General features: G+C 33.7%; 1 protein-coding gene across 1 annotated transcript in view; it reads left to right on the forward strand.

Moving 5' to 3' along the window:
* The window catches only part of kcnh4a (potassium voltage-gated channel, subfamily H (eag-related), member 4a), a 53,495-nt gene that overhangs the window by 7,673 nt on the left and 25,734 nt on the right, over positions 1-20,088 (forward strand). Inside the window, exons 2-4 of the mRNA NM_001322433.1 lie at positions 8,990-9,223; positions 11,454-11,585; positions 11,687-11,811. Of these exons, the coding sequence (NP_001309362.1) occupies positions 8,990-9,223; positions 11,454-11,585; positions 11,687-11,811 (491 nt within the window). The remainder of the gene's footprint in view (positions 1-8,989; positions 9,224-11,453; positions 11,586-11,686; positions 11,812-20,088) is intronic.

The following is a 20,088-nucleotide window of genomic DNA, read 5'->3' on the forward strand; positions in this document are numbered from 1 at the left end:
GATCTATAATGTGAAATTTCCTTTTATATGGTGTTCATTGTTTGAAAAAATATGCTATTCTTACTATTTCAAATCTAAAACTTATATTAACTTAAATATATACTGTTTTGTTTTTAGCAATGTCAAAATTTTGTGAGTTTTTCCTTCAAACTAACTAAATTATGTGCCAGTTGGGTAAGTAAATACTGAATCAAACCTGAATTCAAACTGAGAAACAGGATTAGTTAACTTACCTCACTGGCAGATAATTTACCTTGTTTACTGTTAATTTAATATTTTAAAATGTTATTTATTCCTGTCACGATAAGCACGATAATTGTCAATAATGAATTAGCCTTGTCAAAACTGATCGTGCTTCTCAAGAAATTTGTTTATAAAACATCACTAAGTTAACTTAATCGATTTGTGTAGTGACGACATTAATGAATTTAGTGGAACCCTGCATTTTTAACGGTGCAAATCCTTCATGTTATCCTAATGCAAATTGATTAAGTTAACTTAATTGCTTTTAAAAATGGACGTGGATTGAACATAAAACAATTAAGTTGTCCCAAAACAGACTTAAGAATTGTGTTGTTTTAACTCATTTTAAATATGTAGTTTAATCAAGCAGCAAAAGTCATTTTTTGTGTAATTTCACAAGTTTAACCTTACATATATTTGAATGAATAGAATGTGTGTATATGTAATGATGTCAGAGCAGAGGACTCAGAAAGATAGCCTAACTCATGCGATTTCCCTAGTCAGGAGAGAGAAATTGGTGTCTGAGTGCAGTGTCTAGCCATTGATGGTTAAATGGGGTTTGGTCTTTGTAACGAGGAGACTGACACGGAGGGATCCATTATGCAGTATTTATTAATCACACTCTTACTCAAACATTCAATATGCACAAAGGTGCAAACACACATCAACGGTAGCAACAATGGTCTCAAGGCTGGCGGCAGACAGACACAGAGTGATTTACCAGGCATGGGTCAAAGGCAGGCGGCGTGATTCAGAGTCCGTGTATCAGGCTTGGGTCGAGGGCAGGCAGCGAGTATCAGAGTACTCAGAGGCAGGCAGAAGGCAAAGCAGAGTCAGGAACGGGCTGGAGTAATACACAGGAGATCAGGCAGGATATAACGCTCAGTAATGCTGGCCGGGGCTGAAACAAGACTTCGCACTGAGTGAATGTTTGAGTGCGGCTTTAAGGGTACGTGGGTCGTTAACTGGAATCTGAATCAGGTGTGCACGATCAGTGTAAGTGGATGATGTAATGCTAGAAGTCCGGAGATGGTGGCCTCTGCTGGCCAGCGAGGGGAATGACTGGGACCGAGTCGGTGACAGTCTTAAAGATGCAGTATGTAAGTTTTTGACTCAGATATTTAAAGGGCACCTACGTTACCCCTTTTTTTCAAATTTAATATAAGTCTTTTGCATCTCTGGAATGTGTACATAAAGTTTCAGCTTAAAACACCCATCAGATTTTCATTATACCTTTTACTAGATCCTGTTTTATACATCTTTCCATTTGTCGTACTGCGCCTTTAAGGCGAGTCCTCCCCGCCTACTGTTTCTACGTGTCTTAAATCTCCTCCCTCGGCTGCGTCAGACAACAGACAGACTTAAATAAAGAAGTTCTCACGCAGCATTTGTGAGAAATACTACAGTAAGAACTTTACCAATGAGTATTTGTTGTGCAGTTGCATTGATGAGTGACACGCAATATCGTTACAAAGTTCACGCGCACACACACAGATACACGCACACACACACCGCAGGAGACACACACACACAGACATACAGAGCCCGCTTAGCTTAGCACTGTTTTTGCACGCAAATGTGTCAGGATACAGGCTAATCTCCACTGCTGTATGGATATCTGCTTTGTTAATGTACAAAATAAACCTGATTTAACGTCCACAAACCCGGATTGAAGCGTCTTCTTTCATAATTGTTCTGACAATGCAATGCAGTCAGATATTCTGCTTTGAAAATGTGTTACGTGCCAGAACATCTGTCTTTGTTTTGGTTCTTTTTAACCCCCCCAATGTCAGTTTAGCCAATTATATTTCAGTATCCTGGGTTGCCTTGTTGGAAAAACGTATATTTCATTAATTTAGTAAGGAAGGCTTTCAAAGCCGTGACTGAAAAACGACCTCTGGTGGACAGTAGCAGAATCCGAAATGAGATGCAGATTCAGAGTTCAACATGAGGTTATTAATTAGCAAATAATATAAACATTACACACTTAAACATTAGGTGAGCAGGTTACCTTGTAACCCAGTGTACTAACAACATAATATGTGACGAGATTTGCAGTGATAAGCAATTTGACTGTTTTTACCAGACGAAGCACAACTGAAGTTTAAATACAGCCTTTCAGGAGCACAGAATATGTGCACTCACTGCACTCCAGCAAACTGGTAATATTTATAATCTAATTAATACATATTAAACCTCTTTAACTTTATGAAATGCACATGCTAAATCACTGATGTGTGTTGTCTTGCACTTGGCTTCACAGTTTCAAAGCTCAATTTTAAACGGTTTGTTTTATTTTCAAGATCTGAGGTGAACTATCTGCTATTGCTTTCAGTAGTATTGCAATAAAAAATATGTAAAATGACATTTGAACTCACATTGTTAGCATTAAATGTTGAATAAAGGACGTGAGGTATAGAAGCCATTTCTAACATCTAAATTCCAGGTATTGGTCAGGACAAAAACTCCTTTTAATATGAGAATATTCCTTCTATCGCGTGCCGTTGCTCTAATTTAGAACACAGTTTAATCAGCCTTAAATCAGCCTTAAGCCTCAATAGTCAAGCTAGCTCCTGTTGGTCCTCAATCTGGCCTGCACTTGCATGTGTTTTGATCCAGGGGTGCAATACCTAGTTCAACCACTGGGTGTCAAACTTACAAACTGCACCTTTAAGCTGATTGGATAATAGAATGTTTGTCAACAATGAATTAGCTATGTGAAACCGTCTGCTCGAGCTCCTGCTGAAATTAGCTTATAAACTATCACTTAATAACAGAAAAATTGTACGCTCCTATAGTTTCATTCCACAAATGTTTTTTTTTATAGTGTTAAGTTGGTAAAAATCTAAGCAAAATGGTTATTTATAGAGAACAAAAGATTTTCTCTGGGAATACTGTATGTGGAAGTGCATGAATGTCGTGTATTTCACATCCCTGAGCACTGCCGTTGTTTTTAAGGTATAGCATGTCTCTAGGTTTACCTCAGTAGTAACATCTGTTTCCATGGTTTGTTAGTGATTATTATCAGCATTCTGTTGGCAATTAAATCCTCACTAGTTTGATATATTCTCAGCTTCTCTGACAGTGATTGCACCATTAGTCATTCCAGAAGAAAGAGCATAAAAGTGAAAATGTCACAGCCGGTATTTGAAAAATCTGCTTTCTTTATGTGGGTGTTCAGGTATAAATTTTCCCATAGATTGCAGAGATATGAACGGGTTTTTACAGTTTCTATTAAAAATAAACTGCAGACACAGTTTCCTGGTAACCCCAGTGACAGAAATATGCACATTGGCATATGTTTTTTTTTTTTTTACTATATATATGCGCACATTTCCATAGCAACCAGATACCAAGAACATCTTTGCTTTAATACCACTGCACATAATGGTTTTCTTCAGTTTGCACAATATCATCTCACTATCTTGGAAAGCTGAATCTGTCAAACCGTTGGCTTCTGTGGCATTTAGCAGTGTGTGTTTTAATAGATTGACAAGGAAAGATTGTATGTGTGAATAAACAAACACACACTTGTTTTGAATGACAAGGGTAGTCTAGTATAATATCATTTGTGAAAACAGTGACAAGTTCAGTTGTTTTGTTAAGGGTTTCCATTTTATGTTTATGCATTTATGTTTCTGTGTCTGGTTGTAAATCTGTCGCACTACATGAGCAAAATTCCAAAAGCGTTAGGTCCTGCACACAAAGATAAATAGGTGTAAGTGTGTGTGCGCATCTGAAGTATGTATGAAGTAGTTTTTTGATAACACTTTAGTTTATAGATCACAAATCATGCTATTACCTGCTGACTCATTACCTGCCTATTATTAAGATATTAACTGTTCATTAGTAGTTATAAAGTATAATCTTATTCTGCATGCCTAATCCTACCCAAAACCTAAACCCAACTTCTACCTTACTAACTATTAATAAACAGCTAATTAGTAGTTTATTAAGCTTTTAGTGTTAGTTAATGGTTTGTTAATACCATGAATTGTGACCTAAACTAAAGTGTTAACAGTTTTTGTAATATATATATATATATATATATATATATATATATATATATATTAGTCCTGGGCACAATTTTGGGGAAAAGAAATTGCAATATAAATAGCTTATTTTCTATTTTAAATAGTTAATACATTTTTATTGAATGGAAATATTTTGTAGAGGAGTGCATCTGCAGAAAATATTATAGACTAAATGCCAGCATAGATGAATATAGTAGACAACAGCAACGGTAAAAATCATTCTAATAGAGTTAGGTACGGAAATAAAATAAACAAACAATAAAATTGTATTGTCTTTACTATATAAATCATTAACAAAAACAGTTTGATTTAAAGCTACAAAATGCAATTCTTTGTGCCCATTTAAAATGCATACACAGTCACAGGCCTTAAAACACCCAAAACTGATAAACTTTCACACTTTTGTGGTTAAACTGAAATTACTTTACAATTTTACCTGGCCAACTATAATCCTGACTCCAATTTCAGAACCTGCGATGTAAATATTGTGCATTCAAATGTTCTGATATCAACGCTAAAACGATATATATGTGTGTGTGTGTGTGTGTGTTATCATAAAACCACTGAATTATGATGTTGCATGAAACACTACACACTATACATATAAATATGTATAGTACATATGTATATATATAAATATATATACATATATACAGTTGAAGTTACAATTATTAGTCACCCTCAATTATTAGCCACTTGTTTATTTTATCCCCCAATTTCTGTTTAATGCAGAGACGATTTTTTCATCACGTTTCTAAACATAATAGTTTTAATAACTCATCTCTAATAACATGGCTTGCCAGTAAAGACCTTAAAGATGAAAAAGTAATGACATGGCCTCCATCTTCACCTGACTTAAACCCAGTTGAAAACTTCTGGGCCCTTCTTAAGCAGAACATTATCAGTGAAGGTAAACAGTACACCTCTCATAACAGTGTCTGGCAGGCTGTGATTGCAGCTGCACAAAAAGTTGATCCTGACCAGATCAAATAACTGACTGACTCAGTGAATGTAAAGCCTGTGATATCGAAAAGAAGGTTGACTAAATTAGTAACTGAGGATTTACTTTTGAAGTTTATTTGTAAAATTTTGATTTAGTTTATCATTCTTACTTTAACAGTAGAAAATAAACTTGTGAGATGGAAAAATCTTTGTTTTTCATTGAGTTATGCATAATAATTCTGCATATCTAATGTGTATGTAAAAAATATATGTCTATATTTTTAAAAGGAAATATTGAGTTCACTATTCATATTCATTTCTTTTATATTGTACAAATTTATATCATATTTATATACAATCATTATAGTTCTCCATGACATTTACATTAAAATCATTTTCAGAACAAATTCGTCTTTTATTTTTTGTTAGCTGATGCCAGAAACCTATTTAAAAACACAATGTTTTTAAAACCATTTCCTTTATGCCTGATTTTATCCTATTCTAAAGCTTTATCTATTGTAGCTCTGCAGCTAAAGCCAGATAAGATAACACACGGCATTCTTTCTAGCTTATCTGATACCACAGACAGATGATAATGATCTAAAGCATCAGACAAATAGGCAATCTCATCTATAATGTTGTACGTCAACTGTAACAGAATAATTTTCTTTCAGCAATATCGCCGTATGAAATATTGTTAGCAGCAGATGAAGCCAAAACCCCTATCCGATATCATGTGCCATTCACTTACTGTATGCACGCATATGAAGTGGGTGAGTGTATGAAATCAGATGCGCCTTGAGTTGTATTTGCTCAATTAGGAAAATCAATAGCTTCATACTCATTTCATTTATTTGTTCATTATTATGTCAGATGTGCAGATGCGTTTCTCACACTAGGGTTTGATCTGTGTGCTAATGTACTGCTCGGTGCTGATGTCATGCTTAAGCTTTATTTATAGTTTTGTCTGCATCAGTGCTGTCTATTGATCCTTGCACAAACAGGGAACAATTGAACGCATGGATGGATGAACTGCACTCGGAGATTTGTAAAGAGTAACAAGACACCGATCAATTGCGTGCTTTTCATAACGTTCAATAATACTGGCTTTTCATTGAGATCATTTATCAAATATCACAATTGAATGACTGACCAAATGAAACAAGGAGTGGAAATAAGTCATGTAGGGATGTTTGTTCTTGTGATTGTTTTGAAAGGGGCATGGAATTCACATATACATGAAATTGTATATATACAGTTGAAGTCAGAATTATTAGCCCCCCTTTGAATTTTTTTTCTTTTTTAAATATTTATTAAATGATGTTTAACAGAGCAAGGAAATTTTCATAGTATGTCTGTTAATATTTTTACTTCTGGAGAAAGTCTTATTTGTTTTATTTTAGCTAGAATAAAAGCAGTTTTTATTTTTTTAAACACCATTTTAATGACAAAATTATTAGCCCTTTTAATCTTAATTTTCTTAGTTTTCGATAGTCTACTGAACAAACCATCATTATACAATAACTTGCCTAATTACCCTAACCTGCCTAGTTAACCTAATTAACCTAGTTAAACCTTTAAATGTCACTTTAAACTGTATAGAAGTGTCTTGAAAAATATCTAGTCAAATATTATTTACTGTCATCATGACAAAGATAAAATAAATCAGCTATTAGGAATGAGTTATTACAACTAATGTTTAGAAATGTGTTGAAAAAATATTCTCTCCATTTAACAGAAATTATGGAAAAAATAAACGAGGGAGGGGGGAATAATTCTGAATAATTCTGACTTCAACTGTTTACAATAATCAACTTTAAAATACAGTAACATACTGCATAAAAGTCCTACAGCATGTCATATTACGGTTAAATACTGGGTCACACTTTACAATAGGTTCAACAGGTTCATTAGTTAATGTTAATTAATGCATTTACTAACAGGAAAAAACAATGAACAATACATTTACTACATTATTTGTTCATTTTAGTTAACGTTAGTTAATAAAAATACAGTAGTTCATTGGTAGTTCATTGTTAACTCATGGTGCATTAACTAATGTTAACAAGCATGGACTTGGATGTTAATAATGCATTAGTAAATGTTCAGTTATGATTAATAAATGCTGTACATGTGTTGTTCATGATTAGTTCATGTTAGTAAATGCATTAATTAATAAACCTTATTGTAAAGTGTTACCGAATACTTTACAATTTACAAAAATCGTTAACTGTGTAGTTAGATTTCTTGAGATTGGGCTGGTTTTGATTTATTTTGCTCATTGCCACTCACTGATTGGTGCAACATTCTGTACAGCATTATGAGTAGTGTAGTTTTTCTGCCCAAAATACACCAACAAACACCACTGCTTTAAAAATAAGATTATTAGTGTAAACAGAATTTAGGAACGCCTATATGATCACAACCTCTGGCCATCGAACAGTTCTGTCTTTAAATATTTAATTTTTGTTCTTGTTGTTATTGAATCTTTTTCCTTAAGGAGAAAATGAATGTAAGGTATATTCTTTTAAACTGTTGTGCTTCATTTGAGCATAAGAAACAACATTTACAGTTCACATCAAATGCACATCCAAGCATTTTATCTGATTGTGAGTTTGTGTGGCAGGTTTCCCCTTTTTAAAACAGATAAGATTTAGGAATCCTAAAATAGCAGTCAGGAGGTGTTGAAAATGAGCAAACAGAATTTTCTTGAAAAAGACTAATATGTTATTTCCACTTCCACTTAAACACGAAAAAAAAGATTTTCTTTCCTACTGTTAAGTACAAATTACTTTCAACTTTAAATTATGTTTAAATGAGCTGAAAGAGTTCAGTCGTGTGGAAATGTGTCATAATTATATTAAGTTACAAGAATGAGTTTTCTTTAAGAGTAGTCGGAGTGCATCATAATGCTTATTTTATCCTCATCCATAAACACCCACAGTCAATCAATTTTATATAATCTTCACCCCTGCTAAACTTTCAGTAAGTGAAAAAAATGAATAGCAAAGTCACCATGGAAACAGTACACAGATGCTGTAGTTTTCGCACAGTGATCTTAAAGAATTCAGAAGCAAACAGGAAATCTATTATTAGCATGTTAATGAGAAGTAGAGAAATTATGGTAAATCTTATAATGTGAACTTTCTGCATTTATGTAAGGCATAACAAGTAATTATTGTCTTATTGTTATTATATATACAGTTGAAGTCAAAATGATTAGCCCTCCTGTGACTTTTGTTTTCTTTTTCTCAAATATTTCCCAAATTATGTTTAACAGAGCAAGGAATTTTTCACAGTATTTCCTATAATTTTTGTTTTTTCTGGAGAAAGTATTATTTGTTTTTAATTTAAAAAAAACACTTATAGTCAATATTATAAGCCCCTTTAAACAGCATATTTTTTGATTGTCTTTAAAACAAACCACTTTATACAATGACTTGCTTAATTACCCATAACTTACCCCAAATTAACCTAGTTACACCTTTAAATCAAACTTTAAGATGGATACTAGCATCTTGAAAATCGTCTAGTGGCATATTAAACTGTCAACATCATAGCATAGACAAAAGAAACCACTTATTAGAAATGAGTTAATAAAACTATTATAAATAATCTTTCTGTTACACCGAAATGTTGGGGGTGTGGGGTATACAGGGGGCTAATAATACAGGAGGGCTAATAATTCAACTATTATTTTTATTATATTATTTTTGCATCACACCATTCATCAATTCTCTTCTTTGTGTGTCTGTATTTGTTGTGTACAGACAGTAACTTCCTGCTGGGGAATGCTCAGGGGAGTCGCGGATACCCCATCGTGTACTGTTCAGACGGCTTCTGCGAGCTCACAGGCTTTGCGCGCACTGAGGTAATGAAGAAGACGTGCACATGTCAGTTTCTGCATGGACAGGAAACAAGCGAGAGAGTCACTCAGCAGGTGGAGAAAACCTTGGAAGGACAGAGAGAGTTCCAGACAGAGGTCTGCTATTACAGGAAGAACGGTAAAGAACACTTTTTTTTTTTTAAATTGAACACATTGAACATCATTAAATGACAAATGTAGTGTATAATATAATAAGCATATGTAGTGGTTACGCATAAGGGAAATAGTTTTGATTTTAAAAAAAATGCTCCTTTAAAATAATGATTTATCATACAATTTTAGGTCCCACTTTATATTAAGTGGCTTAAAATCTGTGCTTTACTGTGGTAAAAGGGGAAAGGTTTCATGCTCTAAAATAAAAAAAATGTTATAAATTGTGAAGTCAAGAGAATTTTTTTTTATTGTGTTCAATATTTTTGCATTGAAAGCCAAGTGTCTCGTAAGTTTATATTTCAAATTTGCATTAGAGAGCAGGCAAAATGAGATCTCTGTAAAAAGTTTTCCAAGGCTCTGTTTTCTCAAAAATGACCTTCCCAAACTTAAACAGTAAAAGTTGCTTAATAATTTGGTTTACATTCACAGTTCATGTATCTTTGGAAAGAAGACACTTTGGGCTTTATTATCCATCATCTAAAGTTTATAATGTTCAAAATGAAAAAAGTTATGTAAAGAAATTGCACTGCACTAAACATTTTATTATTTCATAAACAAATATAGTAAATTAACCCTGGAGCAATACAGAAAAGTTACAGGTCAAAAGCTACACATCTCCTGACTACAAATTTTGAATTTGATGCCAATATCATGCAAAATGAAATTTCTGGAAATTTCCACCTATCCATACCGCCAAACCTGTGCCTAACTTTACCTGTATCCCACCTTAAGAGCATCAAAAGTCTTCTCCAACACATTAAGTACATTTATACATATTTTTATATAAGTACATAGTAGTTAAGGCATCTTAATATAAAGTGGGACTCAAATGTACTTTAGTTTTACACCTATTAAAATGTGTAACATCAATTTGTAAACCCTCCCCACAATTTTTTTTGAACACCTCCAAAATACTCATTAAGGGCCCTGTCATACATCTGGTCCAATGAGATCTTTGCAAAACATGTATGGCATGACATGTATGGCGTGATGTGTCGCTGTTTTCAGATCAGCGCAGCCCTAATTTTCATGTTTTGTGCCACGGTATTTAAATAGCAAATTTATTTGCACCACTTTGTGGACTCACTAAGGTGCATTGTTGGAGCATTGCTATTTTGGGGCAACTGAAATAGACCACACCGTTGACCATCTAAAAGCTGGTCTAAAGTCCAGCGCAGAGTGCCTTATTTATACGACTATGCGGTCCAAAACGCTTACACATTGCTTAATCACAGGATGTACAGCAATACACAAATATCTCTACATATGAAAAAAAAATTTAAAGATTAAAATGTTACTAAATTATTATTTCTACCTAAATATAAAACCCACTGCCTACATGCCTTCTTCGCCTTAGGGGGCTTTTTCAGTTTAGTCATGACAATTTGCATAATGCTATTACTATTAGCAGTATTAGTTATTAAATGCATATTTATATTTGTTTTTACAAAAAACAAGCTTGGATTTGTCCACCTGTTTTGTTTTGGAGATGTATGCATCACCATAATAAGAATAGGACATGTGTTTGGATATAACTCAGCTTTTTGACCACACTTCATTATTATTATTAATTTATTCCTTTGCTGGAAACTAGAACTGATTTTAGAAATAGTTTTGAAACAAATCTTTGAGCTTAACAAACGAAATTAAATATGTAGGCTAATAGATGTCTTCAGTGGAGTGGGTAGAACACTGTTTCCTTATCCACCAAAGTAAAGGAGTAAAGTAAAGAGTACATGTAAAGTAAAGAGAAAGTAAAGAGGCCGAATGGAGGAGGCTCATTCTTTATCCTCACACTGCAAGGATCTTTACACGCAATGACTCAGAGATTGTTTACTGTATATCACTGATGAGATGACTGATGTTTACTGTATCTTTATTGAAATCACTAAATGACCCTGAAACAATTACTAAATGCACTACAAAATGTTACGTTTTCACATGCACAAATTTCATGTAAACGCTTCAACCTTTCACAGTGTAATACTCACTACTCTTGAGTGCTTTTAAAAGGGCTACTTTTAAATTTTTAACAGATACTTTTACTCTACTTGCACTACATTTTTGGGCAAGTAATGGTACTTCTACTTGAGTATGATTTTTCTGTACTCTTTCTGGATATGAATGAACTTTTAATTAATGAGGAGACAATTCAAATACTAAAGCTTTCACATTTTGCCTTTCTTGACCCACAGGTACTACTTTCTGGTGTCTGCTGGACATTGTCCCTATTAAAAATGAGAAAGGAGAAGTGGTCCTTTTTCTCCTGTCCTTCAAAAACATCACTGACTCGTATGGTAAATCCCATTTGGGCTCCAGCACAGAAGGTAACAGGCTAGCAGTGAGCCAACAAAGCATGTTTGATCCCAGTTATGGTTGATCATTCGATTAATTATTTTCACACGCTTTGATTTTGCTGTTTTGTTAGAGGACAGACGTCACGGCAGGAAAGTGGGTCGAACTCACCTGAGTCAAGCTCGAGAGCGTGGCCGCAACGTCCTGTACCACTTGACCTGCCAGTTCACTAATAGGAGCAAACGAAAGCTGCCAAATGTGAGTAAATATAAATCACTTGATCACTTAATTATAATTAATACCTTAATGTAAATGAAGGGGAGCGACACGGTGGCTTGGTGGTTAGCACTGTCGCCTCACAGCAAGAAGGTCCCTGGTTCGAGTCCTGGCTGGGCCAGTTGGCATTTCTGTTTGGAGTTGGCATGTTCTTCCATTTTCCTCCGGGTGCTCCGGTTTGCCACACAGTCCAAAGACATGCGCTACAGGTGAGTTGAATAAACTAAATTGGCCGTAGTGCATGAGTGTGTGTGAATGAGTGTGTATGGTGTTTCCCTGTACTGGGTTGTAGCTAGAAGGCCATATCCCCTGCATAAAACATGCCGGAACAGTTGTCGGTTCATTCCGCTGTGGTGACCCCTGATAAATAATGGACTAAGCTGAAGGAAATGAATGAATGAATGAATGATTGTCTGCTGTTTTCATTTAGTGCAGATATGTTTTATGTAGCAAAATTTCACAACATCAGTTTGTTTTGACTTTATTTTTACATTATCCAATCTATTTTAAATCTGCCCACACTAATGTATAATGCATGTTTTTGTAGATTGTGTTGAAAGTGTAATTTTTTGCCTTTCATATAGAGCAGATATTTAAAAAATGTCACATACCTTTCTGGTTTCTAAAATAAATTGGAACTTGCTATTAGAATTAGCAAGTTTGCTAGGAACAAAATGTAGTCAACCATGTAATATCAAGATTGCTGTGCATCACTAGTGTCTTTATGAATGTGTTGAGCTGTATTAAAAGAGAGTCTAAAGTTTAATCAGTTTAGCCCCACAAAAAGAACAGGTTTTCTTACTGGTCTAATTATTGTTTCCTATTTTTTCTCTTTCTTATGAAAATAAGTCTCCTTTGCTTCATTCCCACCCTTCTGAATTAGAGTTGAGTTATTAAAACAAGACTCTATAGTTGTGCTTTCTTGCAGTCAGCATTTAGTAGATCTGCTATAAGTTAAAATGTCACTAATGTTAATGTTTAACACCTAAAGTGGCAATGTGGTCTTAAAATATATGGATTGAGCCTTAAAAAGGCCTTCAGAGCTATTGAATTTAACTTTATAAGTCCTGTATATACCCTGAAGTCAAGTGCACTTAAAGCCATATAGTTTGACTAAAAATAGATATTTACCCACTATTTACTCACCCTCAAGTGGTTCCAAATCTTTTCTTTAGTAGTAGGAAAAACAAACACTATGTAAGTCAGTGGTTTCAGCATTTTTCTAAATATTCATTCATTCATTTTCTTGTCGGCTTAGTCTCTTTATTAATCTGGGGTCGCCACAGCAGAATGAACCGCCAACTTATCCAGCAAGTTTTTACGCAGCAGATGCCCTTCCAGCCGCAACCCATCTCTGGGAAACATCCACACACACATTCACACACACACATTCTACGGTCAATTTAGCCTAACCAATTCACCTGTACCGCATATCTTTGGACTGTGGGGGAAACCGGAGCACCCGGAGGAAACCCACACGAAGGCAGGGAGAACGTGCAAACTCCACACAGAAACGCCAACTGAGCCGAGGTTCGAACCAGCGACCCAGCGACCTTCTTGCTGTGAGGCGACAGCACTACCTACTGCGCCACTGCCTGCCAATTAAATAATTATTAAACATTTATTTAGATTGATCGTGATGATTTTGTCGGGGAGGGCATCTAAATGAAATAAATACAATAGAGCAAAGATACAAATAAAAATTAGCAGTGCTTTAGGGTTTTCTGGAAAGTCTAACAGTATTCAGGTACAAAAAAAAATCTAATGTAAATCAATGTATTGGATAAATTATTCAGTAAAATTAAGTTGCAAACGTTACAGTTTATTGTGTCTGCTTTAAACTGCATGAAGTCTGAATTTAAGTCAATGAGTACTATATATATATATATATACGCTGAAGTTAAGTGCACTTAAAGCCACAGCGCACCTAAAAATAGATTTTTACCCACTATTTACTCACCCTCAAGTGCTTCAGAACCTTTTCTTTTCTAGTCATAAAAACAAATACTATGTAAGTCAGTGGTTTTTGCATTTTCTAAGTATTTTCTTTCGTGGTAAAATATATTTTAAAAGAAATTTTGCAGACATCAGCCACTTGTATAGGACACTCTGTCCTTGCTGTTTGAAAAGAACACACAGTTCAAATTTTGTATTAATAAACACCTACGATTTTTTTTTGGAAACAGAAGAAAGAAACTGGTTTGTGACAGGTGGATGACGAGTACAGCTGCGGGCTGGCATGGAGCCTATGAAAGTTTTTTTTAGGGGGTTTGGGGGGGAGGGGTGGAGCATGGAAAGGGTGTAGAGCATTAAATTAACCCCCCTAATAGTAGCTCTTGGGGGCCCAGAATTTTCCCCTCTAGTGGTGTCCCTGATTTCACCTACAGTGCTCAACATGAATGACTACATTTTGAAAATTAGTATTTTTATCCAGTTCTCAGGGAATATCGGTAAAATATTTTGGTGCATTTGAACAGAACAGATTTATTGAACAGATATATTTATTAAAATAAGAAAAAATGTCATGTAAATGAGAGATTTGTAAGTGGTGTACTCATGTTGAGCGCTGTATTTGGAAAGAATTCAATATATTTAAATGCATTAGGATGACTCTGTCAGGAAGTATATCTAAAATAAAATAAAACAAACTAATGACAAGCTTATATAAGTACAGTAGAGCAAAGATACAAATGAAATTAGCAGTGCTTTAGGGTCTGGTCAAATCAAATAGATAAAAACACTGCTGTGTTGTTTCATTTAGAGAGAGAGGGTTTCAGTGAGAGAGGGTTTAGCTCAACTAGAGGTGAAAATTGATTGGTTGCTATCATGTGTGGAGTGTCTAATGGCATTTTTAACTAGATTTATTTTCAACTCAAGAAAAGCATGTGGAAAAAGAAAACCAAGTGGAAAATAGAGAAAAGCGTTTGTTGAATGCCTTTTTTGAAAGCTATTTAAATAATGCATTTAAATCTATCTATTTTAAATTAAATCTATTTTAATCTATCTATTTAAATATATTTAAATTGATTCATAAATATACTTTTTTTATTGTTTGATTAATAAGCACTTTTATATGGAGCCAGATTAGTCTAAAAAAAATAGACATACGAAATAGTTCATACATTTACAACACAGTCACATTAACAAAATTCAGTTTTTAAGTTCGTAAATACACAAATTCAATTATTAAATTCAAAACACGATTCGTAAATACACAAATTGAATTCACAAATTCAAAACATGATTTGTAAATACACAAATCCAATTTGGTAATTCAAAACACGATTTGTAAATGCACAGATCCGATTAGTAAATCCAATGCACAATTCATTAATACACAAATCCAATTCATTTGGTAAAATTATTTTACCTAGGGAATTCCTAAATTGTGTGTTGTATTTATGAATTGTGCTTTGAATTTACAAATTGCATTTTATAAATGAATTTTGTAAATGTATTATTTTTGATCTGGCTCCGTACTTTTTAACATGAATTAATAAACATTTTATTAGGCCCCAAGTCTAGGGGAAACAAAAAGGGCATAATAAACGAAGAACAAACAAATGTGTTGGGGTGGTGGATTTCCCAAACTTAACAAAACTTAAAGCAAAAGATTCCCTTCGGTCGACAACCAAACTCACACACTCAATTGAGAGTATATATGAAGATATTTATTATAGAAAAATAGGGTTTATATAAATGAGCATTTCGTCAGGGTGACCACAGGCCAAAATAACAAACAAAAGAATCTATAAAATAAATCCACTAAATTACCTATTACTATTTAAATAAAAATACAAGAATCTTACCTTACTCCCTAACATAAACAAAGTCAAAAGTAATCAAATAAATAGGCAGGTCACCCCTACACGCTCAAACTCTCAATAAATATTCAAGCATAGGATGGTCATCAATACAAAGTTGATTATTGTTGGTTGTCGGCCGAAGGGGTGAGGGAAACCCAGGAGCTCCACTCCAAACACCGAACGCAGCAGAAATGAGCCCGCCGATCCCTGCCGGAAGCTCCCTTATATACAGGCCTCGTAGACCAGCAGCCAATCAGAGCGGGGAATCACGCCGGCGAGGGAGCCTATAAGACAACAGAAAAACAGCAAGGAGGCGGGACAAAAGAAAAAGAGTACAAACAGCAATAATAAAAAAATAAATAAACTTTAGTCGTAACACATTTATAAAATTGCCTATTTGTTTATTCAGTACATTTAAATGTTATTTTTAAATGCATTGTTTTATTATTTTAATAAATTACATTGAAAAACACAATTTACATAAACACATTATAATAAATCTATTTATTTGTCCATTTAAATTTATTTATAAACAATTTTATGCTTTAATTTTTAGTATTTTTTAAATATTTTTATTATATTTCTAACTGCCACCATAGTCTTCCATAGTATTCAGGTGCATACAAACAAATTAAATAATCAAATGTAAAATTAAAATGCTTCTTTGTATAAATAATTAAATTAAATTAACCTTTATTAAAGTGACAAATGATACAAATGACTTAATTCTTTAAACTGTTCTAGTGTTTTTTTGATATTTTATTGAAAAGATCTGACATATTGTGGCTTAACGTATGCTGTTTTATTTTACCGAAGGCAGTAAGATGCAAGATGCAGCATTTAAAGATGAGATGTTTGTTTTTTTCTGCCATTGTGACTGACCTTACAAACCCGTCAACGCTTTTAAAGAGTAAACGTCCTTGTTCTTCTAGCTAACAATGTGAAACAGAAGTCTGGCTGTTGAAGTGAAAAGGTCAGACTCATTGAATAAACACAATTTTGTTGATATCTGCCCGAATATTTCATTATTTGATTCTTCCTTTCATGAAGAAAATATTTCAGACATCAGTCTTTTGTATCGGACAGTCTGTCCTTGCTGTTTGAAAAGAACACGGTGCTCAAACTTCATACAAATAAACACCTACGCTTTTTTAGGTCGTGATGTAACGTGTTTTCTTTCTTTTTTTTTAATAAATGTTATGCAAACGACTGGCTTTGTATTAAAAAAACACATCTATTGAACTTTCGGCGATGAAAAGAGCACTCCAAACGGCATGTACTGTACCTAAAAAAATATATCTTCAACATAACTGAGTAAGAATGAGAAACCAGAGTGTAAAATTTATTTAGAATTTAGGGGGCTTATAATAATAACCTCAAAATGGTTTAAACAATTAAAACAGCTTTTATTCTAGCCAAAATAAAACAAATAAGACTTTCTCCAGAAGAAAAAATATTATTGGAAATACTGTGAAAAATTCCTTGCTCTGTTAAACATCAATTAGGAAAATATTTGAAAATAAATAAGTCACAAGAGGACTAATCATTTTGACTTCAACTCTATGCCTGAAAATGGTTGTAATATGTTAGTATACCATTATTATATATAAGATTATATGATGAATCATTATCTTAATTGTATCAATCAGTGGCTGAATGTATTTGTTCATAAACTTCAGTAAATGACCCATTTAACTTCATAATAATTCTTTATGAAGCGAAGTTCTGTCTGCTATCTGTGTTATTAAATGTGCATAAAAGGAAAGAATAATGTAGCAAAGATCTTTATTTCAGATGTCCTTCTGGGCTGCAAGTGAAAGGTAACATACATTGAATCTAGCATATACTGATATGAACAATTGATTCTTATTAGACTATTATTAGTGAATCAAAAACATATGATATGTGTTGTCCAGTTCATGTACAAGTGGCTCTTTCAGCTTCTACACAAGCATTGTAGTCGGGCAAATGCAATGTTTTCTTTTTTGTGTGTGACCAGTGTGGTTCAGTTCACATAACTGTTAACTTTTATAAAACTGGTCTTGTTTAGTTAGTAAATCAAAAACATACAATGCGAACAGTGTAGTCTGAATCATGAACAAATGACTCTTATGAGACAGTACTTTTAGTGAATCAAAGACATATAACTTGACCATGGGTGTGTTTTCCAAAACAACAATAATATATATATATATATTTTTTAAATAGCCTACTTAAAAGTAATATCATTCATTCATTTTCTTGTCGGCTTAGTTCCTTTATTAATCTGGGGTCGCCACAGCGGAATGGACCGCCAACTTATCCAGCACATTTTTACACAGCGGATGCCCTTCCAGCCACAACCCATCTCTTGGAAACATCCACACTCATTCACACACACACTCATACACTACGGACAACTTAGCCTACCCAATTCACCTGTACCGCATGTCTTTGGACTGTGGGGGAAACCGGAGCACCCGGAGGAAACCCACATGAACACAGGGAGAACAAGCAAACTCCACACTGAAACATCAACTGAGCGGAGGCTCGAACCAGCGACCCAGCAACCTTCTAGCTGTGAGGCGACAGCACTACCTACTGCACCACTGCTTTGCCATTATATGCAACAAATAAATGTAAATAGTTTTGACATCATTATTTGACCATATATATTTTAATTAGGGATACTAGCCTACACGTTTCAGCTATTGTAAGTTATTTTAGGTTTAATAAAGGAATTTTGAAAATTCCCAGTAATGTGCGTAAAAGAAATATTGTCTCTGTTGACATGTTTTAATTAAGTATGCAAGGAAAACAAGAAAAACATTTTACCAAAATAAAACAAACAAATAACAAACAAACATTCTTTCAATTCTCAAATGATGCACAGTACTATGCTAGTCTAGCCTCAGGTTATGTCTTTGATTGTAAAATGTATTAAAGTGTAGTTAAATTAATGAACAAATGACTTATTAACCAGTTTTTTTGGTGAATCAAAAACATAAAAGTTGAACATTGTAGTCCAACTCATGAGCAACAGAAACTACAGTACAGCACAATCACTGTTGTCTGATTCCCTAAACAAGAAATTCTTATGAACTGATTCTTTTAATGAATCATTAAATGATTATTTAAATCAACCTGAAACACTGTCCTGTATAAAATATTTGTATTTTAAATGCAATAGCTGCAGGGTAATACAACAGAAACATACACTATTCAAATGAAAGAGATTAAGAAAATAAATTTGAAGACAATCTCGTCTTTTTTGTGGTGAAATATAGTTCGCATTAAGAGTAGCCCTGGAATTTTATTAGAGAAGATGTTAAACTCTTTATAATAACAGCATGAATAGGGATGCACTACACTGCAAACTAAATATTATTATGCATGTGTGAATACTGGCTAACAGAACCTTATTATCTGTTATTGTATCATGTCATGACTTTACTTGGAGGGGTACTTTATTTATAAATCATTCTTAAATGCTGTTAAATTCTTGTACATGCATATCCGTATGTTTAGACTAAAAAAAAAAAAACAATACAAAAGTGTTCTGTCTACATAAAAAAGTGTACGTTTAAACACAAGAGTTGTTAAGAATGAGTTAATAAGAATGTGCCCCTCCAAGTAAAGTCATTAGTTAATTAAAGAGTGAGTTACATTTAGCTTTAACTAAAGTGTTAAATAATACATTAATCAACAAACATGAACTAGAAACTAAGGTAGCCATTATTCACAAGTAAATGACTCAAGTTATAATTAAAGTTAGTTCTTAATTAGCGAATACCTTAACTAATAATTATGAGCAATTCCATGCACGTCAACTTTGCCAAGTTTTCAGACAAAACGTTTAATGAGTAGGCTTGTATTTTGCAGTACTGTAAAAATACTCAAAAATCCCTCTATCAATGCCAACTTTTATCCTTTTGATTAGCATTATTTCTTTTGGATTGTGCAGTTTAATTAATAGAATTTTTACAAAGTATGTTGTATACTTTAAACTTTTTGGGTCACACTCATAACCTCATAAAAAACCTAAAAAAATGCTTATGGATTGATATTTTTCTGATATCACAACTCTATGGTTAGTAGTTTCGGAGGCAGATGTTTTAGTATAATGTTAACATATACTTTCTATGTAAGTTCTCACTGCTAATGTCACACCCTTAACACTGGAATTGCTCAATAATAATAATAATAATAATAATAATGTATAGTTTACATATACATCATTTGTCCTGTCCCTTTTTGTGAAGTGTTACCATTATTTCTGTTGTGTGTCATTTTGAGCTGTACCTGCACCTATTCAGAATGCCAAGCTATATATTTTTCCTCAGATAATCTTTCTGAATGCTCCAGGTGGAGAGTCAATGAACCTTCGGGAAGCAAATCAATAGTGATTTGATTTTGAAGTGCTTTTTGTAGGGCAAAAAGACTGAATTCACATTCAGATTATTGCTCACAGACA

Source organism: Danio rerio, chromosome 3, assembly GCF_052040795.2.
Source record: "Danio rerio strain M-AB ecotype USA chromosome 3, GRCz13ab, whole genome shotgun sequence".
Taxonomy (NCBI): Eukaryota; Metazoa; Chordata; class Actinopteri; order Cypriniformes; family Danionidae; genus Danio; species Danio rerio.